The sequence below is a fragment of the Peromyscus leucopus genome, chromosome 15 (assembly GCF_004664715.2).
Source record: "Peromyscus leucopus breed LL Stock chromosome 15, UCI_PerLeu_2.1, whole genome shotgun sequence".
Taxonomy (NCBI): Eukaryota; Metazoa; Chordata; class Mammalia; order Rodentia; family Cricetidae; genus Peromyscus; species Peromyscus leucopus.
In genome coordinates this window covers 83,249,737-83,277,313 of record NC_051076.1, presented here as the reverse complement: position 1 = coordinate 83,277,313, position 27,577 = coordinate 83,249,737, and the positions used below count along the sequence as shown (strand labels likewise).

At 47.0% G+C, this 27,577-nt stretch overlaps 1 protein-coding gene across 1 annotated transcript in view; it reads left to right on the top strand.

The window, feature by feature from the left end:
- The window catches only part of Bcl2 (BCL2 apoptosis regulator), a 176,022-nt gene extending 149,896 nt beyond the window's left edge, over positions 1–26,126 (top strand). Inside the window, exon 2 of the mRNA XM_028883379.2 lies at positions 20,929–26,126. Within this exon, the coding sequence (XP_028739212.1) occupies positions 20,929–21,063 (135 nt within the window). The 3' untranslated portion in view covers positions 21,064–26,126. The remainder of the gene's footprint in view (positions 1–20,928) is intronic.
- The last annotated feature ends 1,451 nt before the right edge of the window (positions 26,127–27,577 follow it).

The window sequence follows — 27,577 nt, the reverse complement described above, 5'->3', positions numbered from 1 at the left end:
TTGAGAGGGAGCAAGCAGACAGTGGCCGTTTGTGCTGCATTTGGGAGAGTTGATGAAACAATCTTTCACTTTAGAATTTTCTTAAAATAGGAATGTTTTTAAGTTTTCGAGTACCCCAAATTGGACAAGCAAGGTGTTGCCTGGGACAGCTCTACTGAGTGAGCGATGGCCACATCAAAACACCTCTTGGGTGAGGTGAGGTGTACAGATCCTGTGCTCAGAACAGTTGCACTGGATGGTGTCAAATGCACGTTTCTAAGCACTCAAACCTTATTTTCTCTCAGACAAGCAACCTGCTATCTATTTATAGCTCTTGGTTGGGGATGGGGGGGTCACTTACAAGCAACACAAAACAATCAGAACATGAAGGTGAGGGTTTGCAGGTTGGCTTCAAGCAGAGCCTGTTTTGATCGAAGTCTCAGGGTCCCCTACCCAAGCCCCTGCTTGGAGTTCTGAAACTAGGATTTCTCTGATTGTCGTCCAAACTGCCCCACCAACACCTGTAAATTCCATTTGTAGGCAACAACCCTGTTGGCTGCTTCCTGTGGGAAGGAGCCTGCCTTGACATTAGCCAGTGAGTCCATTTAGCCGATTTCTACTCACTTATCCAAGGACTCAGTGCACTAATGAAAGCCTCCATCTAACAGAAAGCCAGTGTTCAGTGGGCATTTGGTTTCAACTTGCTTGTGTTTGAACATTTATATTTATAATAGTGCTAATCTCCAAGGGACTCAAATCACATTAAGAGCTTTATCTGGGGCTGCCAAGGAAATTAGCATGTATCCTCATGACTAGGAACTATGAGAAATTGGGGTGGACTGACAGAAATTTAATAAGTGCCAACTTTCATTTCAATTATCTTTTCCATGAGAATTTGTTTGGAAACTCAGCAAGTCAGGTCAGGCCCGTGCACACAGGTACCGCCACCCCTCCACACAGCTCCCCCTGTGCATGGCCTGAGCCTTCTTCGGACCCTTACAGCTATGTGTATGGAACACTCACACTCGCGTGGCAAGTTACTCTTCCTTACGTCGCCCTCCTGACTTCACATGTGCTAGTCCTTCACCAGAGGGGGACGGTTACTTCCCCGTGTCCACCCTGGAGATCGGTTTGTGTAAGCCATGCCCATCAGATGAGTGTTACTCAGCGGAGACCGGATGGTGTGGGAAGGTGGAGGCAAAAGTAACTCAGGGCCACGTATTCCCCATCAATGCGGGGATGGGAGTTTTGGGGGGGAAATCTAGGCAGTTTAATTTGACTAATCTATGTGGCTAACTTTTAGAAAATGCACAAGCACGGGGAAAAGCCTTCTTGACAATTCGCGAGGTGGAAGGGCAGCAGGGACTGTCCCAGGGGCATTGCAGAGGAGGAAACCGAGATGACCGAAGACTCACTTATGGCAGCTGCCGTGAGCGCTCACTGCAGTCGGGATGGTCAGTGAACTTGGAGTGTTGCCTGCCCAGCTGAAAAGGCTGGGGAGCTGCCCTCCCACCCCGACCCGAGAACTCTTCTGAAGCACCACAGTTTGAGTTTCAGTCTTTCCAGAAGCACTTTTCAACAACGTACTACCTAAGCGCCAGAGCGCCCCCCACCTTTAAATTACATTTACTTACTTGGGTGTGTTGGGATGGGGTTGTTGTCATGTGCCACAGCGGAGGTCGCAGCTTGTGAGAGCTGATTCTCTCCTTCCACCGTGTGGGCCTCAGGGACCAAACTCAGGCCTCAGGGGCCACAGCCAGCACCCATGCTTGCTGACCCAGATTCAACCTCTTTTAGGAATTTTTCTTTAAATCTGTTTCTTTAACCTCACACAGAGATTGTGGGTGAGTGAGGCTCTGGGGCTCCCTGGAAGGCCAGGCAGGAGTCTGGTTCTAGAGTTCATGGTGGACTTGGGGGGGCAGGGGAGAGAAAGCGTGAAGGCCTACCTAGTGGTGTTTCATGGGTTAGAGAGGAACCTAGCTCCAGAAATGAGTGATGGGAACAAAGCGCAATGCTAAGAGGAAGGAACACCAACTAAGAGAGACAAATAAAAGACAACAAAGATGGGCATTGCCATAAAAGAGGGAGATCACCACGCTGCCCAATGAGCAGAAACTGAGTTTTCTCCTGCTTGGGGCCTTACTAGGTACAGAGCATTCCTTTTATTGTCTTCCTCCTTTAATTTCCCCCTTTTCCTCCCCTCAAAAAGTGCTGATAAATGAGAGCACAGTGCTTTCTGAGAGGCCATTCTTGATGTGGTCCCATCAGTGGCAAAGAGCGGAGCTCAAATCTCTATTTCTTCCCCTTCCAGGCTGACCCAAGCAAACGGGGTCGACTGTGTCTGCACCCGGGACACCTCTCTCCCTAAAGCTGAAATTCTGTCAAGGCAGCTCTTTCCACAGAGAGCATTCAGTTAGGCCTTGGGAAGCATTCCAAAAAGGAACCAGATAAAAGGCTGGAAGTCAGAAGCACCGGTCCCCCTTCCCCTCCCTCCTTCCTGTCCACCGCCATGTCATGATCATAACTGATTTTTCATGCCTGAAAGGAAGATTGGAGATCCTACCAAGAACAGGCCTTTAAGAGAAGGATGAGTTAATAATATGCTGTTGTTTGGATGCTCATTGTTATCCTATAAATGATTCCAGTTCCTTTTCACAGGGGTTGAGGGGCAGATGGCTCACTAGTGAGCCGGAAGAAGGAGACAGGCAGAAACAAGTGTTAGTTCTGCGATGTAACCCAACATTTGGAATAGAAGAGAGTTTCCTTTTCTTCACAATTTAGACTTACCCAACAGCGATGTTGTGAGCAATAATGCCTCTGTATTCAAGGTACCCATAATACCCTGGCTCCAGACATTTATCTGGAAGTTATGCTTAGGGAGGCCACATGACGGAGTAACTTAACAAAACAGGGAGATCATGTCAAGACTCTGAGTTCAGTTCTGGGCCCCCTGTTCACACGTGTCTTTGTCTGTCTGTAAAGTGGACAGAAGCACAGTGGTGGCTTTTATTTCTGAGTTGTTAGGAAGGTCACGCCATTGATAGATCCGACCAAGCTTTATCAACTTCGGCATGCCATGTGTCTATTTCTGTTGATAATAAACACCTTTATAACCCCATGAAGGAGACGATTACTGGCCCCCTTCAGTGTCTGTTCACTTTTTATTTAATGCATTTTGGAGTCCTGTGTTCTGGGCAACGGGTCTGAGGCCTAGGGGCTCTGCCGCCACTTAGTAGGACAGCATTACATCACCATGCCAGATGCCAGTTTGGGGTGGTAAAAACCAACGGGTCAGGTATGGTGGGGCACACCTTTAATTCTACCACTGGAGACACAGAGTCTGGCAGATCTTTGTGAGTGTAAGACCATTCTGGTTTACATAGTGAGTTCCAAGCCAGTCAGGGCTACATAGTGAAACCCTGTCTAAAAAATAAAAATAAAAAATTAGGATGAAAGTCCAGGAGCCAGAAAGATTAAGGAACAAGCTAATTCCTAAAATATTGAGTCTTTTCTTATATGCTCTTTTCATTTATGTGGCACGGCTAATTTTTAAAAGTAGATTTTCCTCTGGGCATTTCACACTAAAAATGATACAGTTTCTTGTTCTCTGTAATTGTATTTCTCTTTTTATTTTCTTTTATTATGACTTTCATATCACAGACACTTTTTTTCCTGGAATGTTAAAAGTACACATCATCCACCTAAGAGGAAGAAAATAAAAATGTCTTAATAAAAATGGAAAAGGGGGGCTGTAGATCATCCTCTTTTTGGTTCCAAACTAGGGGAGCCTGACTTGCTTGCTCTGCATCCTCGCCAAGGTTGATGTAATGGATCCCAGACAGTTTTGAGTTATCTGAAATGAAACAAAAGGCAGTTCAACCATCTTTTGCAACCTGAAAAAGCAAATTGTTCCCTAGTCTGATAACCCGAAGACAACAGATGGATTCTTCCCTGCGGTGTCTGAGGTGGGGCACGGAAGGCATGAGAGGGCTCATCGAGAAAACTGCGCATGCTCGGTTTCAGCAGAACACAACTGCGCATGCTCGGTTTCAGCAGAACACAGTGTTCTAGTGGACTTAAGAACCACCTTCCTGGAGAGGCCAGAAAAGGACCCTGTGGGGGTCTTGACACAGTCTAGTTCTGCTGTGTGAGGAGCAGGATGCAGAAGGCATCTGGCTGATGCAGTGACTTACCACCAAAGTGACTTACATGCCTAACGAGAAGAACTCTAAAGGAAGGCTCCTTTGGCTTTTTCACTGGCTTGTCTCGGGGTTGTTGAAACGGGACTTTTGTTCCGTTTGAACTGGGGTCCTACATAGCTATTGAGTGGGTTCCTATGTGGAAATAGGTAGATGGGACTCTGACAACCCTGCCGGAGATTCTAATGTCCAGTCCCTTGATGCTACATTCCCTTAGAATTAATCAGAGTCTTTATAGAAGCTGAGAAAGCGGTGCTCTCCAGTCAGACCAATGGCTTGTCATTATGTGGAGCACAGGATAGCTTGGGACATCAGGCTGGCATATATAATCACGTACCTGGGACAGTTTAAAGAACTGCACACCAGGAGTACAGCACAGCGGAGAGCTGTGTCTTTGAAGAGGGACAGGGTAGCTCACACCTGTAATTTCAGTATGCCAGAGGCTGAGGCAGGGGGACTGCTGCCAGGGATACACAGGTAAACCCTGTCTAAAGAAACCAATTGATGAATCAAAAGCTGAAAGAGAACGCTCTTCTTGCTGACATTAAAGCTTTGGATTTCTTGCTTTCTCAACCAAATGCACTATAGACACAATAGTAGTGAAATTATGTATTTTTAACATTTAGAATAACTTTTAGGAAAATAATTACCTTTTCCAAATGGCATGCCAAGTTAATGAAACATACTTGGTTAAACCTATCATCATCGACCATGGACTTCTGCCCCAAGGGTGTGTGTGTGTGTGTGTGTGTGTGTGTGTGTGTGTGTGTGTGTGTGTGTTTGAAACTATCATTTGGATCTCTCTCTCTCTCTCTCTCTCTCTCTCTCTCTCTCTCTCTCTCTCTCTCATATCCATTTCCCAGGTATTTCAGGAGGTTAGGATTACTTCCAAAGACATTTAAATGATCATGCAGGTTCAAACGGAAATGAAAAGCATATAAAATTATAAGACTCACAATTTCAAAAATGTAGCAGGAATGAAAATGCACCCAGAAAACATGGCATTTATCCCTCTTGTTGCTCTCCTTTACCCAACACAAATCCCCCTTAGTTGTCCTATAATTACAGTACCAATATTTAGCTCCATGAGGGCTGAAGGGGTTATAGAATAAGCTTCTGGAGGACTGATCACAGGCCCAGCATCATGTCAGGCTCCCGTTGTCAGATGTGTTACGTGGCACCATTTTCTGGGCTGTCAGGAGTGGGGGCATCAGGTACAGCCCAAGCTCTATGTCACTTCCCACTGCCAGGATCCTACTGGCTGGAGGAGGGATGGAGTCCCAGGAGGGCAGGACTCAGCATTTCTTGAGTCTAAAGAGATCTTATTCATTCCAACTAGCTAGTGTTTCATTCTTTAAGTGAGCGAGGGGTGGAGAATTGCTACCTGCTAAAGTCAGAAAAGATCCAAATAGAAACAGACAGGGGGAAAAAATCCAACTGGAGAAACAAACTTTTGCTGATAAAACTTGAGGCAAGGTGGGAATGGAAAAACAAGGCAAGCCCCAGCCAGAGGAGGAGACTGGGAAGGGACTGACTGGGAGAGATGGGGTGTAAAAGAGGTGCCCACCTGAGTGCTGCTGGACTGGGAAGCACACTTGGGTCTTTTTATCCAGCCTCCTTCGTGCCCCCCACACCTAGCAGTTGGGTCACGAACAGCCCACAGAGGAAGAATGAGGCCCCACGTGCAGAGGCAGTGTGGAACTCATGGCCATTGCCCACTTACCAGTGTGTACTAGACCCAAACTCAGCTTCTCATTTTTCTCCTCACCGGAGTGTGTTGGAGAACTTGTGCTGAATGTGCCCTCTCACGCTTGTGGCTCTGGAAATGGCTTGTTGGGTCTCATTGCTTGAATCACAGACTGGTTCCACAAAATTCCAAACACAAACCGAAAGGACTAATCCATGAGCATAGATGGGATCTCGTGAAACATGTCTGCCTAGGGTCTTCTCGATTTAAAGGCCTTTATGTAATAATGAAAAATATGGACAGAATAGTATTGCAGCAGAGCAGACCTCCTCATCTGGGCTACATCTGCAGAGGAGGCTGCTGGGTAAGTCACAGGCGATGACCAGGAGTGTGTCCGGACTGTGGCTGTCTAGGCAGCCCTCCACATGCCTCCCGTGGACCCTACAGGGTGGAAGTTGTCACTATTCACTCACACTGTGGACTCAATTCTGTTCCATTCTGTAGAACAGCTGAGCAGATCCCCAGAAAGGGATAAAATCCAGTTGTCACTGCAGAGGCTCCTGGGCCAGTTGCTTTAATATTCTAAACAAGTCTCAGGTGGGATTGGCTTTTGTAACCTGGAAACTTTATTCTCCATCACATTCCAGAATTCCCTGTGAAGAGGAGGGCTTTCCCTGAATTAATGGAAAGAATTTCTCCTTTGGGATTGGAGTCTCTGTCACACAGCATAAACGCTCTGAGGTGGAGAGGTTACATGTGGTATCAGCCAACAGGGCCAGAGCACAGATTCAGAGGAGTCCAGAGTGCACCACACACATGCCCGTAAGATCTAGTTCTGCAGCATGGGCGGGAGCCTTGTGACTGGTGATTCCCGTGGTCACAGGGTCCTTTTTCTGACAATGCAGCCTCAAGGACTGACTCACCCCTGCCTGCATGCACCAGCTGGCTTTGGGACCTGCCCCAGGGTAATCCCAAACCCCAAATTAATCCCATGCCCTGAACATCCTCAGCTTTCTCCACGTGAATTGTTTTTCTTCAGTACTGGGGATTGAACCCAGAGCCTTGTGCATGCTAGGTGAAGCTAGCACTAAGCGGTTTGCCCAGCCCTCTTTGAAATCCTTCCGGTTCATGTCCTTAACCTCCTCTGCACCCCTTCCCAGTTCACCTTAAAAACCCCTCAGTGCATTCACTCTGTCTTCTTTAGCCAGCCTTGGGCACCCCTCTGGTTCCATGGCTTCCTTTGTTATGTGTCTCCTCAAGGACTGGTTTTTATACATAATTTTTATCTCCAACAGGAGAAGCAAAGTGTCGCTGAAGAAGCACATGTATACAGGCTTTTATGCCTTAAATCCAAATCTCACTGTAACTTGGGCCAAGCTAAGGGGCCTTTCTGACGTTCGTCTCTTGTCTCATTTTGTTTATGAAAGCGACCCTGTGGGGCTGGCGCAGTTAGTTCTCCCTCGGCCGCTCAGATCTAGTGTCTGGCCAGAAGGAGACACTGAGATAAATGCTTTGATGAGTGGTCTCACTCCCTTCGGGTCGCTTGACTCAGATTCCAAAGATAGATCAAAGGGAGTGGAAAAGCCTCCACAGGACAGGGATTTATGAAGTTTGTACCAATTTTGTTATGAAAATTATGTTGCACATGGATCCAAAATTAGCCAAGATGCTCCTTGGTAAAAATAGCAATTTGCTAGATCTAGTGTCTCCACTACAGAAAGCCTTGACCTACCCAAGCTTGAACCTCTGCCCTTCGAAGGACGCTCTCTTGAGTTGGCATTGTGCAGCACTTGATTTGTTTGGTGAGTGTAGCCTTGTTGCCCGGCTCATTGTCACACAGAGCCGTGGTCCCTGGCTTCGCTGGAGCACTAAAACAGTGCTGGGACAAAGGCAGCTGGTAAATACTGCTTCATTGGCTTTGGCCTTTGCGTTCCCACGTCACGGGCTCAGTGCATGGCGTTACTGGAAAGTCACAAGTAGGGGCCCAGCATGGCCCTCTGACATGCCAGTGCAGCTCAAGAACTGTAAGACATGCCCTCTGCCTCAGGAGTCACCAGTGCACATGGGCCCGGAGACGGGACTCAAGTCTCGTTTTAGGTCCAATCAGCAAATACATGCAGACCTTTTGTAGGCGTTGCCTAGCAGGCTCTATGCTACAAGCCACAAAATGACAGTCAGAGACAGTCACCTTGGAAGGTAGGTACCCAGGGGTGCTTCTCACTCAAAGTACCCATTACCAAGAACATTGGTAGGCTTTGAACAGTAGGTGAACTTGTGTGGCTTCTTGGCTTTGCTCATGTCCACAGCAGACTCATTTCACTGTAGAACAGTGGCCTTACGTCAGGTCAGCCAGCTGTCAATGTGCCCTGGTGGTTCTGCCGATGGAAGAGATTTCAGCAACCCCCCCATACACACACACATCCTCCATTCCTCCATCCCTCTCTCTCCCTCTCCATATATGGCCATCTAGTTCTGGCACCAGACACACACTCACTGAGATCCTCTCAGTAAGCATCTATTTAGACAAGTGACCACGCCAGCATATCTCATCCCTGTGTTACTGAGGTTGAATCCAGAACGCTAGCCTTGACCCTGCTCAGCATTCACATGCTCCATTACTAACAGCTGTTGCCAGCAACAGAGACAGAGCAGGTTGTCCTTTCTGGGCTCAGGAAGACCATCTGAGGAAGGAAGAAGCTTGTCAGGGAGCCAGCCAGTGTGCCTCAAGATGCATCTGGTTTTATTCATGCTGAGTCTTTCCAGGTGAAGTGAGCTAAATCATAAACTACAAAACGAAAGCAGATTGCCCTAAGCACACCCACGTGGAACAACACACTGAGTTACCACCGTGTATCAGGCCCTGCTAGGGACAGAGAAGATGTAATCGCTCTTCTTTTACTGATGACTGGATTGATGGTATGGATAGCAGCCCTCTCCTGTAGGTTGCTCCAAGGACCGCCTTGGTCATTCTGACTGTCACAGAAAGAATGGTTCCCTAATGGTGCCTGGGCTGCAGATAGGGAGCTAGGGACAGGTTGAGACTTGGTATGTGTCGGAGACGCCTTGGCGGTAGGATATAAGCAGGCGTGAGCTTTCAGTAGAGTGTGGGACTTATTTGTTCTAGACCAAAAACAATAGAAAGGACCCACCCTGTGGAGGCCAAAGCTGGCCTTCGACAGATGCTCGAGTTTGCTGTAGGGTATCCAGGCAAGCACTCTTGAACCAGTGTGTCATGGAACTTCCAGGAAAGATGCCTGGTCTTAGAAGGTACATGTCAGGCCACACATGGCTGGAAGCTGCCAGTGCCCAGCAGATGGCACCCATGAGATTATCATCTCCTTCGTGCTCCTTACTTCAACCTACCCACCTCCAGGGTCAAACTCATTTTCAGCAAATCCCCACTAGGAGACACAGGTCCTCTGTGCCCTCCTCCCCTCATCCTCAGTCAACACGTGCTGATTTCAACAAGTGAAAAATCAAGCCTTTGGCTCCCAGCTCTGGTCCTCCCTGTTTAATCAATGAAGAGCCCCCTCTCTTCCCCACCCCCCACCCCCGCAGCATCAGTACACTGATGACAGCGATTAGGCCATGCTGCAGAACTTAATAAGCATGTGCTTTCAGTTCCCATTTTTGGCATATTTTCATGAATTAACTCTTCCAGTGACATGCTGGGCCATGCCACATGTTCACAGGCCACCTGGCAGGCACAGTGGGGCACTGTGTGTGTGGCCCAAGGAGTGACCTACAGGGTGAGTGTGCTCAGCTGCCATTGGTCCTGCAGAGCATCGGTGCTTATGTTCACACTCATATTCGAGCGGGCACAGGGGCAGGCAGGGTGATGACAAGAGGCAAGGAGGTGAGTGACCGCGCAGTAGCCACAGATCCCAAGAAAGACAGCGGTGGGTCTATTGAAATGCTAAACTGCATGTGAGGCATGAAGAATCGCATGATCTGGCTCCCCGGACGATCTGATGCTTCTCGGGACTAACTAACATTGGCACGAAGGCCAGGCACAATATTGAATGCCTCTAGTCACAGCTCCTGGGGTGCTGAGGTGGGAGAATCACTCAAACCCGACTTGAGACCAACCTAGGCAACAAAGTAATAATATGCAAGATGCTGTGTAGAAACATGGGGTATGGGGAAGCTGGGGAAGGGCTTTGGGGACAAATAACTGGCTTATGCTCATAAAGGCAGGGGTTGGAGGCACAGAGAAACACCAGAGACAGGACACCTTCTCCCATGCTGGAGAGCAGAGGGCCCGAGCCCAGGGAGTTCTGAGGCCTTGCGGGGGCCTGAGTACAGTTGAGATAGACCACTCTGAGAGGAATCCAGAGGTCACCACCTGCAACAGTTATGCTAATGTATATTCTGGCATGCACGGGCACATCCCAAGCCATGTCCCTACAGACACACGAGAAACAGAGAACAAGACCCTGGCAGTGCATGCCCAGATAGTGCAGTGGTTCACAGAGGAAGGAACGGAAGGCCGGCAGGGATGTAAGCCTCCCACCTCACCACACAGGATGCTCAGCATGCCTGAGTCCTCACTCTGAACCATCCTGTCACTGTTTGGTTTTAAAGGATAACAGTAGGGGAGAAATTCATAACAAAGGAGTCTCCCCAGACCACACACCCCTGTGGAGAGCAGAATCATACTTCTGTCCAATTCCATAGGATGCAAAATTGTTAACACTCCCCTTCATGGATTATAAGAAATGTAGCTATTTTTACTTAAATATAGTTCACACATACCATGAAATACCACATATTATGATCAATTCATCATTTTTTAAAATATTCAAAAGAGTTCATGGCAGTCACCATTATCTAGTTCCAGAACTTTTTTTATTGGTTCAAAAGGATTTCTGTGCCCACTGACAGTCACTCCGGAATCGTGCTGTGCTTGAATTTTTATGCCAGGCTTTTCTTGGTTACTTTTGTTTCAGGGTTCACGCAGCCTGTGGTACACATCAGTGCCTCATCCCTTTGTGGATGAGCGACACTCCATTGTGTGGCATCCGGCATTTCGTCTGTCTGTCCGTCAGCAGATAGTCCGATGGTGTCTACCTCTGGCTGCCGCACATAGTGCCGGTGTGAAGCCCTGCACTAGTTCTTACGGGCATGTTTTCAATTCTGTTGATTGTACACTAGGAGTTAGACAGCTGGTCCGTGCCGTAGTTCCATGGACCTCTCAAAGAACCATGGAACTGCTTTCTGCCACGGCTGCACCCTTTCCCACCACTGCCACCGTGTGAAGGCTCCAGATGCCACCCCGCACCAACACCAGTCACTGTCATTTAAGGATTCCAGCCATCTGAGTAGGTCTGAAGTGACATCTCAGTATAGTTTCGGCTGCATTTCCCTAGTAACTAATAATCTTAATGTATTTTCATGTACTTATAGGTCACATCAGGATCATTTGGCAAAACGTCAACTCAATTTTTTTGCCTGTTTTTAAGTTTGGCTAGCTATCTTTTTAGTATCTAATTGTACAAAGATTTTTGCACAACATACTTTTCTAAACAATACAATATCATAAATTGATATTCTCCCCCCAAAAAATAACATGTCATAAATCCAAAGCCAGAGATGACTGAGCAGCAGGAAGGGCTCTGGCCAAAGGGAGGAAGTGGAATTCGGAAAGCGAAGTGGGGAAACTCTTCCAAGGCCAGAGCCCGAGTAGCCAGGTTGCAGAGGCCGGTGGTATGAGGCCCCCAAGAAGAATGCTGCTGTGGGTTAAATGTAAAAACAACCCCCACAAACTCATCGGTTTGCACACATGGTCCCGGGCTGGTGGTGCTGTTTGGGGAGGTTGAGGAGGTGGGGCTTATGAGGGTTGGGTTCCTGGGGGTGGACCCAGCCCCACTCCCCACCCTAGTCTCTCCCTTCCTGGTCTGTCAGGATGCTATCTAGCAGCTTCCCACTTCACCATGCCTTCCCCATCATGATGGACAGCACAAACTATGAGTCAAAATAAATCCTTCCTCTCTCGCAGTCAGGTAATTTAGCACACTAACAAGAAAAGTAACTGATACCATCGCCTGTTGCTGAGGCTGTGCAGGCAAACTGTAAAAGATTGTGTTCTCTGCCGGCCAGGGAGCTGCAGGGTCGGTATGCCTACATTCACGAAATGTGTTCAGTGGACTGAAAAAAACTCATGCCCATTAAAGCTACTGTGTGCTTTTAGAATATTACCAAGAAGTTATAGGACGGAGACAGGTCCACAGGATCATGTTTGGTGACAAAATGAACAAGCAAGCTGAAGATGAGGTGCCAGGACTGGGTACTGATCGAGCCCCCAGTCTCTTTTGTTATGAACCCGGTGGACGGAAGGGCGCAGCTGTTCACCTACACCCATTCCCGTGTATGTCTTGAATTATGGGACTGTTCACAAACTCCCCATGCAGGAGGGACCTGAGCCGCAGGTGGCTAGGCAGCCCTCCTTGCAGAATTTGCATGGCTGGTGTGCATCACAAGCTCGCATCCCTTACCTAGGAGGGTCAGGTGGTGAGTGGGCCAAGGAAGCCTCCAAGTTCCTGCCCGGGGCTTTGGCTGTCTCTGGGTGTGGGTCTCCTGCAGCAGCTAGGTATGGGCCAGCCTTGTGGCTACAGACGCTCTACAGCATTTGCAAACGTACCTTTGTAAATGACTTTCAGACGGTTCTGCTCAAGAAACGAAGCCGTCTTCAGGTTTCTCATCTCGTACCCTCTTTAGCTCCTGAGACCCACCACCTCATTTGCATCCCAGCTAAATTTTCATAACAAAATATACCCAGACTTCCCTGGCTAGCCCACTGCAGTTGGGCCGGTTTTATTTTTGTTGTATTGGGGCTTCTTATCTCCTGCCATTTGTCCAGCAGGTTTCTCGTTACAACCAAATGATGCTTAGATTAGCTTTCGTTGCATGTATGTCTTTGGTCTGTATTTCAAAGAGTCCTACCCTCTGGACCCAGAGCCTCTCTAACATTGGCCTGCACTGACTGGACGATGGACCTCGTCAGGGCGTCCCTCTACCACCTTGAGGTCAGGCTGCTGTGTGGCCTTCAGCTCGATGTTCATGGGCTGTTTCCCCCTTTCCTTTTCACTCAAACCTGACATCAGTATTTTGGGAGGACAGGGGAGGCTCAGGAGGCACAGGGAACAGAAGCCAGCGTGGCCTTTGCTGCAGAGGGGACCCTCAGGGCCCATTCAGCACAACGCGGCTGCAGAGGAAATCCTGCCCAGCCAAACGATAAGGGGGAAATGGAGTCACTTCCTCACCAGCTGCTTCACTCAGGTAGAAACAACCCGCACTTCCTTCTGGTGCGTGCTTCTGTTTTTTCTCAGAGCCAAGTCTGGTGTCAAGACAATCACGGCTTCCTTGTCCTCAGAGAGCTTCCGGCCTCTACTGATGGCTTGTGTTCTCTCCTCCCTTTGCCTTCTCTCACTGGCATCCTCTTGGCCCAACCGTTTACTATCAGCACGTAGATGATGTTGGGAGTGAGTCTCCTGCCCCTTCGAAGCGTCTTTAGTCCGCCTGAATGTGCAGAAATAGCCCTTGACCTCGGCCCTCTCCCTTGTGTCTGGTAACAGACATGAAGACAGCCAGCTTCCATATCCTGGATTGGTGCACATTCACTTGTAGAGAGCATTTTGTAAGTGTGTCTTTCCAGTATGGGTACCACACTGCAGGGCTCCCCAACAGAGAGCGGGCGGTCAGATGCTGCCCAGGACGCCTCCCTCATGGAGGCTCCCAGTGACTGATGACAAAAGTGATGCAGTGCCTGGCACTCAAGCAGCGCAGACGCTGACCAGCGATGCCCCACAGAGGTGCTGTGCTGCGTCCTTGGGGATGGACTGAGCATCAGACCCTGTGGGAAGAAACTGCAGGCTGCTGCAGAGGACAGTGAGTTTTCTTTCTTTTCTTTTGCTGAGAGAATTTTTTATTATAATTTTCTGTATAAAAAGGTCCATCAGACAGAGGTCAGAGGGTGAGGGCAAATGTGTATCAGGACCAAGGTGGACAGCTCCAACCGCCCCTCTACCCAGCAGCTCCAGTGTCCCTGAACGATAGTGAGTTTTCTATAAGTTGGTCTTTTATTTGGTCTTCAAGTGTCCCTTCTCTTAAAAATGTCCAATAGAGCCGGGTGGTGGTGGTGGTGGTGGTGGTGCACGCCTTTAATCCCAGCACTTGGGAGGCAGAGGCAGGCGGATCTCTGTGAATTCGAGGCCAACCTGGGCTACAGAGTGAGTTTCAGGACAGGTTACAAAGCTACACAGAGAAACCCTGTCTTGAAAAAAAAAGTCCATTAGATTATGTTTGGAAATTCTGCTAAATAACAAATGAAGGAAATCAGCTTCTTCCACTTCCATGTGTATTTGTCAAATGGCTAGTAAGTGACAGACCCCAGCTCCAGGGAGCCGGAGAGAACTAAAATATGGACCTGCCTGAGACAAACATAGGTGGCAAGGGAATTATTTAGCTTAGTGCTGAGGAAAATTGCCTGTGGAAACCAGGGTTTCAGGTCTGTGAGTGAGCAAGAGTTCACTGAAAGGCAGAAGAAACGGAGGAGAACCAGGCTGGGCCAGAGCCTGGAAGCCTTGGTCTCAGAGAACAGTGTGAAGAGGACAGGTTGGAGTAGATGGGTCATCCTGGCTGCAGAGGAAAGTATTTAATGGCAGATCACAACGGAGGAGGAGAGCGTGGACTGGAAACCGCGCAGTGGTTGTGAGACGTGGTCATTTGGGTGTGTGTTGGTGGTCACCAGTGCTGTGGACATCACCCTCCCTACCCTGCTACCTCCAGCTCAGGCCACGTCGTCACGCACACGTGGAAGCCTGTGGCACCGGCCCTGTGTGGCACAGCTCCGAGCTACTGCTGGCATTTCCCAGCTCACTGTTCCACGGTGGCTCGTAGGCTTCTCCATCGGGGTTAGTCTCCAAGGACGGAGCCTTTCCTGTGGAAGTGGAGTCTGCTTGTCCCTTTCCCTTCCTTCACCTCCACTCCTCAGCCTCAGCGTCTGGGGTCAGCTCCCAGGTAGACAGCGTACACTCAGGCTTTGTCTTTGGGTCTGTTTGTGAGGGACCCAACCTACCAGTACAACTCTTTCAAGTCAGTGCCGTGTGCACCATATATCAGTGACATGCACCAGTGCATCAGTGCCGTGTGCACCAGTGCACCAGTGTATCAGTGACATGCACCAGTGCATCAGTGCCGTGTGCACCAGTGCATCAGTGACATGCACCAGTGCATCAGTGCCGTGTGCACCAGTGCACCAGTGCATCAGTGCTGTGTGCACCAGTGCATCAGTGCCGTGTGCACCAGTGCACCAGTGTATCAGTGACATGCACCAGTGCATCAGTGCCGTGTGCACCAGTGCATCAGTGCCGTGTGCACCAGTGCATCAGTGTATCAGTGACATGCACCAGTGCATCAGTGACATGTGCACCAGTGCATCAGTGCCGTGTGCACAGACTTGGCAGAGGGAGCGATGCTGGCCGTCACACAGGGCAGGTGTATTGTAATTCCCACAGGACCTGATAGAATGCACCAGGAAGGTTAAAGAGATGACTCAGTTGGCAAAGTGCCTGCTGCACACACGAGGGTCTAAATTTAGTCACTAGCACCCACGTAAAACCTGGGGTGACACCAGGCACCTGCAACCCCAGCACCGGGGAAGCAGAGACTCGAGGGTTCCTTAAGCTCACCAGCCATGCAGTTCAGCCAAATTGTCGGGCTCCAGGTTCAGCGTCTCAGAAAGTAAGACAGAAAGGACCTGAAGAAGACACCCGATGTTAACTTCTGGCTTTCCCATGTGTGTACACCTGCATGCACACATGCACACCCCATATGAACATACATGTGCAACAGAAGAACAACACAAGAAAGCAACTGGAGTATGAATCCTATTGAATGAGAATAGGAATGACTGTAATAATTTCAGATATGATCACAAGGGTGGTATTTAATATGGGGACAGAAAAGGATTGACAGAGAGAGACAGTGATCCAGGCAGAAGCCAGGGGCATCACACACATATCCGGACCGTCAGAGGAGGAAAGTCTCCGGAAAGCAAGAGGGACCCCGAAGAGTGGGGAGCATGGCTGGTTTGCAGTGGCCGAAGGCGCGTGTGCAATGCTGCGCGGCAAGCACCCTGCAGCTAACCATGCAGCAGGCGGGACTGCCGCGAGGTGATCAGAGGCACGCACGGGAGAGGAAGAAATAAGACATGAAGGTGACATGAAGGTGGGAAGAGAACCAAAGAAAGGGGTTGGCAGCGTGTCTGGAGGGAAAAAGAGAGATCATGTGTCAGCACAGACATTGTGAGAAAAGTCGGAATGTTTACATGCCAGGGAGAAGAGGCAGAAGAAAGGGTCAGGTTGGAATGGTGCTGGGGTGGCGACAGTTGGTGGAGGAAGGTTCCAGAAGCCATAGAAGATGTAGAATCAAGCTCAAGGGTGGAGATTAGTGCACCCAAGCCAGCTCTTGTGGTAGTTTGTGCTCACTGGTCCCAATTTACCCAGAAAGGGATGTCATTAGCTGCTGGAAGGAAAGCCGTACATACAGCAGAAGCGGTGGCTGCTGGGACAGTCATGGGAAAGGCAGATCTGACGAAGGGTGGGTTGCCAAGTGATTGGGAAGCGATGAGTCCAGTGTTCTGTTGTGTTGTATTTTTTGGAAATACCTGGATGCTCAGCTGGGGCACAGTGTGGATGGAGTAGAACCTCGGGGTGGGAGGGAAGCACACATGTGCATGAACATGTGTATGTTCGCATGTACACACACGAGTTGTTGTGATACACGAGCATGTTGCAAGGTGTGTTTCCGTTTTGTGGACCCATACATGGCTGTGCTGGTCTTATTTTCAGTACTTCAGTTATTTTGGGGTCCTTCTGTTAAACGCAGCCTGTGGGTTTTGTTAATTTCTCAAGATAAACAACCATAAGTGTAATCATTAAGGAAAAGGTAGCACTTTAAGTCTTTGAGAAGCACTCCTAGGTCCCAGGGTCCCTTCATTCACCTTTGCCTGGGGTCACAGCCTGGACAAGGCTCTTGGAAAGCCCAGCCAGCCCAGCCACACCCTTTTGGCTCTTGATATTATTTAAATATTGTACATTTTGCCAACTAGCTCAGTTTGAGTTTTCCAAGCTTATTTTCTCTTAGCCTAAATGATGTTTCTTAGAAGATTTTGAGTAGGGGGAAGGGAAATTTGGAGGGTGAGCTGCCTGCAGAGGGATGTATGAGAGAGACTGAGAATCCAGAGCTGAGCACTACCCCATGGTCCAGTGTGGAGCAATGCGGACACTCGTAGGCTGTCTGTTCTGTCTGTCCCTACTTTGGGTTGGGTACTTTGCCCTGGGTGAATGCAGACTAAGGCCAGCTGTGGCCTCTTGAGTTTGAAATTTGCACAGAACCAGACTGGGATTTTTCCCCTGTCTGAGGTGGGGGCCAGCAGAAAGACCTTCCTGGGGTCTGTGAGCATCCCTGATCCCTGCAAATGCAGTGTAGGAAGGTTTTCCAGCCTTGACATGAGCGAGGACCTGCAGCCACTGGTCATGTAGACAGGTTTAGCCAGAATTACATTCAAAGGCCTGGGGTTTCTTTCCTACTTTTTTAAAAAATAAAATATTTATTTTAAATTATGTGTATTTGGGAGTAGGGATGTGCACATGAATACAGGTCCCCTGGAGCTGGATTTGCAGACAGCTGTGAGTTGCCCAATCTGGGTGTTAGGAACTGAACTTGGGTCCTCTGCAAGAACAGCATAGGGTCTTAAACCCTTTGTTTTTTTTAAATACATAAAATGGGCAAATATGTAGTTTAAAAATGGCTTTCAGACTTAAGCAAATAATGACAGGCTGTTTAAATAGACTTCAGAAATCTCCGTAATCAGGATGCTCGATAAAGCAAGAGTCTGTCTAAAAATGGCTCTTCAGAGGTTAGGTCCTGGACCCAGAGGGTCCCCTTGCATGTTGGAATTACAGAGGACAGGGCTCAGGGGCCACGTGCAATCTCCAGGGATTAAATGATTCACCACCACCCTGTCCTACAATCTGATGGACTAGTTAGTAATCTATACGGGACAAGGGGACATTGCTTCTGCTACTTCCATCTCAAGAGCTGAAGGTGGCTCCTTAGGGAGCTGTAGGGCAGCTTCCATGCAGAAGCAGGTAGGCATACCCACAGGAGGGCAGAGGCAGGTGGAGCTCGTGCAGAGCTATCAAAGGCCAACATGGAGGGCAGACAACAGGACCCATTGTTATTCCTGGGTTTGTTACCTTCTGGACCACACTGACAGATGAACTGAAAGAAACGTGTTACTCTTCACAGCCACCAGTTGTACCGCTATGGGTGAGGTAAATGAGGTTCAGAGTTGGATATTTGCTTAAGGCCACAAACTAATAGATTTTCAGAGCTGGAGAGTCACCCAGATCCTTCTGCACGTTTGGAGGCCTTCCTAGACCTTGGGGCTTCAAAACCCGCCCCCACTCTTTGGGCCAGGAGGGACTAATTTAGCTTACCTCACTCTCAGAAGGCTGTTTTTTTTTTTTTGTTTGTTTTTGTTTTGTTTTGTTTTGTTTTTCGAGACAGGGTTTCTCTGTGTAGCTTTGCACCTTTTCCTGGAGCTTACTTGGTAACCCAGGCTGGCCTCGAACTCACAGAGATCCTCCTGGCTCTGCCTCCCGAGTGCTGGGATTAAAGGCGTGCGCCACCAACGCCCGGCAGAAGGCTGTTTTTTTACAGTGTACTTGGGAGATGGTCCTTGGAATGCTGTCTGAAATTGTTGGTGAGGAGGGCTGGAGGCATGGAGGGCTCCAGAAAGAGAGGTCGGGGGAGACGTTGCCTCAGTCCCCTGGCACTGTGCACCAGGCATCCCGGGAAGAAACCGCCCTCCCCACCTCCAGAGTCGTCTCTGCTTCTGCCACTTTCCCAGGATGGCTGTATGTCCAGGAAGGTCACATGACCAATAGTTTGATTTGTTTTAGATTTTGCCACAGAAAACTGAAGGAATTCAAGGAGCAGCCTGCTCCTCTCAATGGAAAGGTGAATTAAAAAACAGCCCAGGAAAGACGCCCTGAAGGATTAGGAAATCTTTGGCTAGGCCTTTAGGACTCACATACACATGGCTGTGAGAGATGGGAGAGGCCCCTGAATGCGGCAGCTGCCTTCCTTCTCCACCTGTCAGGTGATCCCTCCTTGTGCACACGGAAGGCGGCTGCTTCGTGAGTTGTCACAGCAGAACCTGAACGGTGACTGAGAGAACTGTGCGCATATTTCACTAGTGCCCTTTGCTGTTTTTTCTGAAACTCAAATTTAGACACACTCAACAATGGATATATAAAGGAAATCATTTGCGCCCCCTCCTGGCAAAAATTAGTCCAGCCCTTGCAGAGATGCCCAGCATTTGCTTGGGGGCTAGCAACTTGGGGGCTAATGTGGCCAGAATCATTGCTGTTTGTCTGGGCTGTTCGTTCTTCTGTGGCCCTTGGTCTGAGCGTCCTGTAAACTGGAACTTCTCAGCCTCAGTGCCATTGGTGTTTGGCTCTGAGTCATTCTTCTGAGTAGAGGTTGTCCATGCCTTACAGGATGCCGGCAGTGCTGACATCTGCCCACTACATGCCAACAGCTCCTTTGCCTCAAATAATGAGGACCAAATATTTTCAGACATCACCAACTGTTCCCTGGGCGACAAGATAGTCCTTCATATGAGCTACTGCCCCAAGTCATAGCCAGCTTTGCAAACAGTGCCATTGGTCAGAAGGCAACTAGGAGGTAGCAAGGACAGACAGTTCAGCACAAATCCTCATGATTATTGGTAACAACTTGGATGTATTGTCAGTAGAGTTCAAGGAACTTATTATTTTTAAAATGAATAGATAAATACCTCGTGTACAAAGGTATATCATAATATTGCTTGTAATTCCTAACGTTTGAAACACTATAAAATTTGTTTATAAAGTATGATGCAGGAGACCGTGTACTTATGAAAATATCTACGTAAATATATACTTAGCAATGTGAGCAGTTCCTCACCCTGCCTTTAGCCTCCCCTTGCTACTTCAGGGTCCTCAGAGGTGGTTTCAGTAGAAGGACTAGATTGATAAGCGTATGGGTAGAGTTGCTCAGCTTCAAAACCGAGTGAGGGCTGAGGAAATGCTCAGCAGGTAAGCACTTGTGCACCAGTGTGAAGAACTGCGTTTACTCCAGCATTGTGTGGAAAGCTAGATGGCACACATCCAGAATCCCATGTCAGGGAGGGCAGAGTGAAGGGCACTGGCTTGGATCTGGGTTCAGATCCTGCCTCTGCCGTTGACTGCGCACATTCCTTAACTTCTGCAAGGCTTCTGCTACCACTTACTCATAGGGTTTTACAAAGCAAATTCCTCGAAATGAGCCAGGTTGACTATTCATCCAAATTGCAGCCTGCAATCTTGGCAGTTACGCCAAGCTCTTCTCACTCCCTCACAGCTGTCCCGTGACAGACAGCCCCCGTTACAACAGGCAGACAAGATTTTCACCTTCTGAACAGGAAGAAGTAAAATGATTTAGTAAGATTGGTACGAAGAATAAACAAAATAACGCATATTAGGCATCTAGAGCAATGCCCGGGATACAGCAAAAACACAGTAAAATCGTGTGGGAGACATTGCCTGTACTATGCTTTATTGTTTTTATGAATGGCTATGATAGCAAAAAAAATTGCAAAACTGCCAATTTTTCCAAGTGTCTTTACTGACTTCCTTATCCTGAACACTTTCTTATCCATTGCCCTCTATGGTAGCTACTTGGGGTGAAGCCCTGTTTCACAAGAGCTTCTAGTCTGCTCTACATATTACAAACTGCAGCGTCTCAGAGCCCCTGGCATGTAAACGGGCAACAGGCTGCCAGGAAACACCTCTTGACCAAGGGAGCTGCTTTCCAAGCCATCCTGTCCCCCAGAGAGTAGTTTTGCATTCCCGGCAGACTTCCAGAGTTTGCCTGGCATGCTGGGGACACACAGGCCTTGTCACTACCCTGTCTGTGGGGGGGCTTCTGAGCTCTCTTGGTGGCTAATGCTCTTTCTTCTTTCCCCCACTGCAGGACGCCTTTGTGGAACTGTATGGCCCCAGCGTGCGGCCTCTGTTTGATTTCTCCTGGCTGTCTCTGAAGACCCTGCTCAGCCTAGCCCTGGTGGGGGCCTGCATCACTCTGGGTGCCTACCTGGGCCACAAGTGAGGTCCACAGACCTGCCCCAAACAAATATGCAAAAGGTTCACTAAAGCAGTAGAAACAATATGCATTATCAACGATGTACCATGAAACAAAGTTGTGATTTTTTTTTTAAGCTGAATACACACACACACACACACACACACACACACACACACACACACACACATTCAGGCAAACGGTCGAATCAGCTATTTACTGCCAAAGGGAAATATCATTTATTTTTTACATTATTTAGAAAAAAAAAGATTTATTTATTTAAGACAGTTCCATTGAAACTCCAGGCTTTGGAAACCCTACCAGGAATTGCCAAGCACCACTTGCGGCTCCACCTGCTGGCCTGGGCCTCTGGACAACGATCTGTTTTCCATAGTGACCAGACTGGCCCACCATCTAAAGAACAAATGGCCCAGGACCCTGACTGCTGGGGAAGCCTGTAGTGTGGCTGCCGGAAGACGGGGAGAAGACTCCATGTGATCTGTATAAACTGACCCTGGGGTCTAGGATACTGTAGGGGTCAGATGCCTACAAGGAAGTATGGTCTTCCTTGGGTGGAGAGGGAACTTTGTATGTGACTCACATGGTACATACCCAGCCAGAGGACAAGGGCTGGGGACTTCAGATGCACTTGGTACCCACTGAGACGTCCCCACTGAAAGACAGTGATGGGAAAATGCCCTTAAACTATAGGAAATTATTTTTTTAAGCTACCAATTGTGCCGAGAAGCATTTTAGCAGTTTATACAATATCATCCAGTACCTTAAGCCCTGATTGTAGATATTCATATATTTTGGATACCCCCACCCTCCTCCAATACTCACTCTGAGTAGGAAACAGAAGCTTCTAGATTCGAGGAAGTGGATGTGTGGTGACTTCTTCAGCATCAGGAAGAATGGGGTCACCCAGAACGTCAGGCGGCCACAAGTGCCTGCTTTTAGGAGAGCAACATCTGCAGAGTCTACCCTGTGGCCCGGTGAGGCCTCGGCCTGGCTGAGCCTTGGCCCTTAACAGCCTCTGCGCAGGGGTTGGAGCAGAGCGGGCGGTCTCTGAGCGTCTGGAAGCTGACAGAGCTCAGGATTGCACAGGAAGAAAGAGCAATGGTGAGACCCACTTCCTGGGGCCTGCTTCATCCATCGGGAGTGTGAGCGCCACGACTCTTCCTAAGACATTTGCCTCGTAGAGAGGAGAAGGCTTTCCCGCCAGAGGGTGCGGTGAGGGCAGGGACATCACCACACCAGAAAAGAAGCCTGTGCCCTTCAAGCAGCCACAAGTACCTGTTAGCAGTGGTCTGCCATGTTTAAGGAAAGGCTTTAAATTACTTTGGGGAGGGTCATAAATCCTCTAGGAAGCACTGAAGCAAGGTCGAGGATTCAATGACCTGTGTCTATGGAATTACATGTAAAACATTATCTTGTCATTATAGTTTGGTGTTATTTGGAAATCTGACAGAGGAAGAGGGAAAAAAAGGTTTCAGGTATGTATGGAATGTAGAAATTATCTGTACATCCTGAGGCAAAAAAAAAAAAAAAAAAAAAGGTGGGAAATTGTAGAGGAGTAACAAAACAAGTAAAATCTCCGCTAGTGAAGGGGAAACATTGTTTCTCTCAAGTTCAGAAGGAGTGTGGAAACATTTATGGAGTAACCTTGTGGCATTATCAGACTCTGTATCATTCATTTGTTCATGAACTTTGGAATGTACTTCATTCAGTGTTTATTGCTGTGGTTGATTTTTCAAAAGCTGCTTTCGAAAAGAATACATGCATCTCAGCATTGTTTAAATTGTATTTAGTTATGACCTCTAGAATTTTTGTTAGCAAGACAAACAAAAAAGATAATTTTTCCATTGCGATATTTGTCTCTTGATTCTTCAAAAGCATTTCTGAGAATGTAGGATAAGCCTGAGAGACACGAGGGGCCCGAGAGAGCCTGGGTTTCACCGCCCCCTCAGCTGCTTCGTCTGGACTCACTTTTCTGCCTGTACAGACCCCCCAGATACTTATTATGATGAATATAGCTGGTGTTCACTTGACCTTGTTTCTTCAAGGTTTACTCGTCCCTGGATGATTCAGCATTTAACTCAAGTTACCTAGGATTACATGCATGTTTGGTTAAACCCATGAGGTTCATTCAGTTGGAAATCCAGATGGGGAAGAGAGCAAAGGGTTAGAATCTGGCTATGGCAGCTGGGCCTTCAGAGAGTTGCTTTGTGTGGCCTGTTCCAACACAGATGCGTCAGGAGTCCTCCTGCCCCTTGCCCTGGGCCTGTCTCCCCAATGCAGAGGTACCTTGTATCATGGGGAGGGCAGGAAAGTCAGACCTCCCCAGTTGGTCTCAGAGAACAGGATGGTCAGAACTTTTCAAGTTATTTTAATTATTAAGCAAAATATTATCCTATGAAAGGTTTACATTCTCCACATGATGAATATGGAATAACAAACCTGTGCTGCTATCCTGCCAAGTTCATTGTAATGGAGTCAGTTTGCAGTACGCGCCAAGCGGCGGGCTCCTTCAAGCTGCTTTAGAAGGAACTATGAAGAACACAGACATTTTTAATATAAAACCTGTTTCTCTTTTGGTTTTGTTGTTATTGTTCAAACTGGGATTTGTAGAGTATTTGAAAAATGTATACATACATATATATATATATATATATTAAAAGGAAGAAAAAGGTCATAGGATTCCTTCAGGTGTGGGATTTTATTTTCTGATTTGAATGGCAAATTTTCCCAGTCACTGGACCCCAGTATTGTGACCCCAGCCACAGTACTGTGGCTGCTCTTGCTCTAAGTGTAGTTGATGGTGCATTTATCTTGTTAAAAACATGTTAGATGAAAAGAGTGTCTATAGAAGCCTTGACTGGTCTTTTTCTTCCTCCTCTTTAAAAAATAGTCTCAATTATTTTGCAATAAGGCAACAGAGAGCCATCCCCCTTCATTTCATAAGAAGGGTTTCACACCCAAATCTCAACTCATCTGTAAGCTTTGGAATCTTCTCTGCATCAGAGTCAAGCAGACACAGAACATACACACTCCCCAACCTGGGCTGAGAGGCTTGGAGAAAGCCCACAAGAAGAGCATGCTGATGCCTTCCATTGCTCCAGGAGCCTCACCCAGGCACTCTGAAAGAGAAATAGAAAAATAGAGATGTTCATCCCCATTGACTTTTCAGGGCCTGGTTATGTGTGCAAGCTTGAGATTTTCATGACAAGTTAAGGAAGCATTTTTATTTGGTTCAACTAAAACCCTCCATCCTGCCCAACTCACTTGTCTCTGCATGTTTGGGTGTGACCTTCACTCATACATACTTTCTTTTCCACTGGCAAGTACTATTTATTACGTCTAAAAGCCTTGCTGTGTCTGAGGGAGGGGACAGCAGGGTGTAGGAAGTACTTATAAACCAAGAGGGATTATAATCATCAGGACTGAATGTAGATAATGGGATAATACCCACATATCTAGCTTCCACAATGAATAGAATGGGCAGAATTGTGAATAGTCTGTATTTGTAATCAAACCTAGACTAAAACAACTCATAAATGTGAACTTCAACTCTAACTGTGCTTTGAAGGTGGTGGGTGTCTTTATACTTTCTTATCACTTATGGTTAGAAATGCACACCTACTCTATCAGGAAAAAATAACAGGAAAAGGTTGAAATATAAGCCAGTCTAAGGAAATTAGGGACCTGCTGAAGTTCTAGTCTGATCTTATTCTGTGGTGTCTATTGCAGCCCAGACAAATATGGTTACACACTTCTTAAGAAATACAATTCTACATTGTCAGGCTCATGAAGGCTCTAATCAGATCTGTATTGTTGCCCAATTTGGATCTTTCAGGGATTTTTCTATGTCATTATTATTATAGGGACAAAGGGCGTTTGTTATGAGGTGGGAGGGTGGAAGAATTCTTATTTGAGTGAACATTACCCTGATTGGACCAGGGTGTGATGGTCTTCTGCAAAATCAGAACTGTGGGGAACGAGGGACTTTTACCAGGGTCAATGTTATGTTCCACTAAAGGCTTTTTGCAAGAACTGGGGATCATTTTTAAACTCTATGGTACATTTAGATTCCAGGGACATTGACATAGTTCAAAGTCTGGCTTAATATGACCATGCAATAGCATATGTTTCAAGTTGGATATGGCTAATGAGTGTTTAAACAGTAAGTTTGACATTATAACCAATGGGATATTTAAACAACAACCTTCCAGTTGGTAGGGACATCTGTTTCTCAATGTTTATTATACACAATGTGGAAAAAAATTAGATATGATTGAATTAAATAAAACATTGTGAGACTGAATTAGGTAAATGCTTGTGGCCGTCCCTTAGCCTCACCCAGGGAATCATTTAGTCCTCTGTCTATGGACACCCATGCCATGTGCATCTCACTAGGCACAAAGAAAAACAGGTGGAGGGTGAATGGTACGTTAGCACTTCATCAAGGATAGCCAGGAAAAATAATGTGAAGCCAGTGTTTTGTGCTCCAAGTTCAGTACAGAAGACAAAAGACAGTCATGGAAGATGGAAAAGCCAGCTTATCAGAAATCCCAGGAATGTTAATGCCTCACCTTCCTTCTCGGGAAACCTGCAGTGGGTCTTCTAGCTGGCTCATTTCACTAAATCCTTCCCTCCAAGATAACATCTGAAAGATTGATGGCACATTCAGTTTCTTTTAGGAGACACTTTCCTTTGGAGAGAGGGGTTGTTTATTATAATATCTTAAGTTTTCAACCAAGCTTTGCTTTGGCTTCAGTTTTATTGGGGTAATTTTTAAGTAAAGTAAATGTACAAATAAGTGTTTTTGTATTCAAAGCTTTGTTACCAAGATTTTCATACTTTTATCCATGGGCTGCTTTTAAGGTTGATACTTTTAGACGTGGTTGATACCTACAGCACTGTACATACAAGAAAATATATAAGTGTACTTTGCATAGTTAAGGTAAAGTAAGTCTCCAGTTGGCTACCGTTCCATATAATGGCACTTTGTTTGTGTTATTGGAAAACGTTACATTGCCATGAACTCCCCTTGTCTGTCTGAAAAAAAAAATAAAGTACAGCGTGCAGCATCAGTTGCCCTCTTGAAGTGTCTGTAGCATGCTATCATGGCTGTGCCTGCCATTCGCCATCGTCAAAGACGACTTTGGAAATCCTTCCTAACAAGCCACTAGGACCATCGTGAACACATTCTAATGAAGCCCTTGGAGAGCAGGCTGAGGGATTGCCTTACCATCAAAATCACCTTAGAAGGAATACTTTTTGTTTCTTGGTTACTAGTCACCTGGGCTGGTTCAGGATGGAGCAGCCATGAATTCTATTGCCTGAGAGAATTCATGTTGCTGTTTGGTGAGTTTTTTTTTTGTTGTTGTTGTTTTTTGTTTTTGTTTTTTTTTATGTGGATGGGGATTCTAGCCTCTATTCCTGTCCTATTTTCATTGCTGTTAGTGTAATAAAATACTCTGACAAAAAGCAATTTAGGAGAGAAAGGTTTTATTTGAGGTCACAATTCCAAGTTATAGTCCATAATAGCAGAAAAGTCAAAGCCATAAAAACTTAAAACACCTAGTCACATCCCACTCACAGTCAGATCAGAAGACTGCATATGTGCACGCTTGTGCTCCGCACAATTTCTTCACTCTTACAAAGTTCAAAACCTTCTGCCTAGGGAATGGTGCTGCCCACAGTGGACTGGGTCTTCCAGCAACAAATAACTTAAGAGAATCCCCCATAGACATGCCCATAGACCAACCCAATGTAGACAGTCCCTCATAGAGACTCTTCCCAGTGAATTCTGGATTGTGTCAAGTTGACAAAGTTAACCATCATCATTCCACAATATGAAATGTCATGTGAAAAGTTGAGAAGCTAAAGGCTGCATGCTGTAGTTAATATTATAAGACAACTGAACCAACACTTACTGGGGAGTGAATAAACTCTTAAGTTACAAGAGATATAGTGTTTCTTACTTATACTTGGGTCCTGCTATCCTAAGCCTCAACCCCACAAGTCTCTGCCGTTCAACAGACTATCTAAAGGTTGATAACTCCATCCTGCATCTTCCTCTTGAGCTCCAAACATATATCTGACTAAATATTCAGCATCTTCTCTTGATTAATGTGTAAATGTGTCAGTTTTAATATGGCCCAAGTAGAATTCTGAGCCAGCAGGAGAGAGGACCAGTGATGAAGGCCTATAGTTTTGTGACAAATGAGAGAGAAAGAGAGAGGGGGGGCACTGCAAAAAAGTATGGCCTGAGGCTACTTCTTGTGGTACTTTATTATGATGATTATAATGTCATCCTCTTTAAACCTCATAAAAATACATAAAGTAGATCTTATTATCACCCATTTTATTGGTATAAATCAATATTTACAATAATGAAGCTAAAGAGGTCCATCTGCTAAGGTACATGGGGTTAGGCTACAATAACAAGAAGATGTATGCAAACTGAATGCAATGGGTTCTCATTATGGTGAGTAAAGCCCAAAGTCCAGCCGAAACCTAAGATTAGAGAAAACAG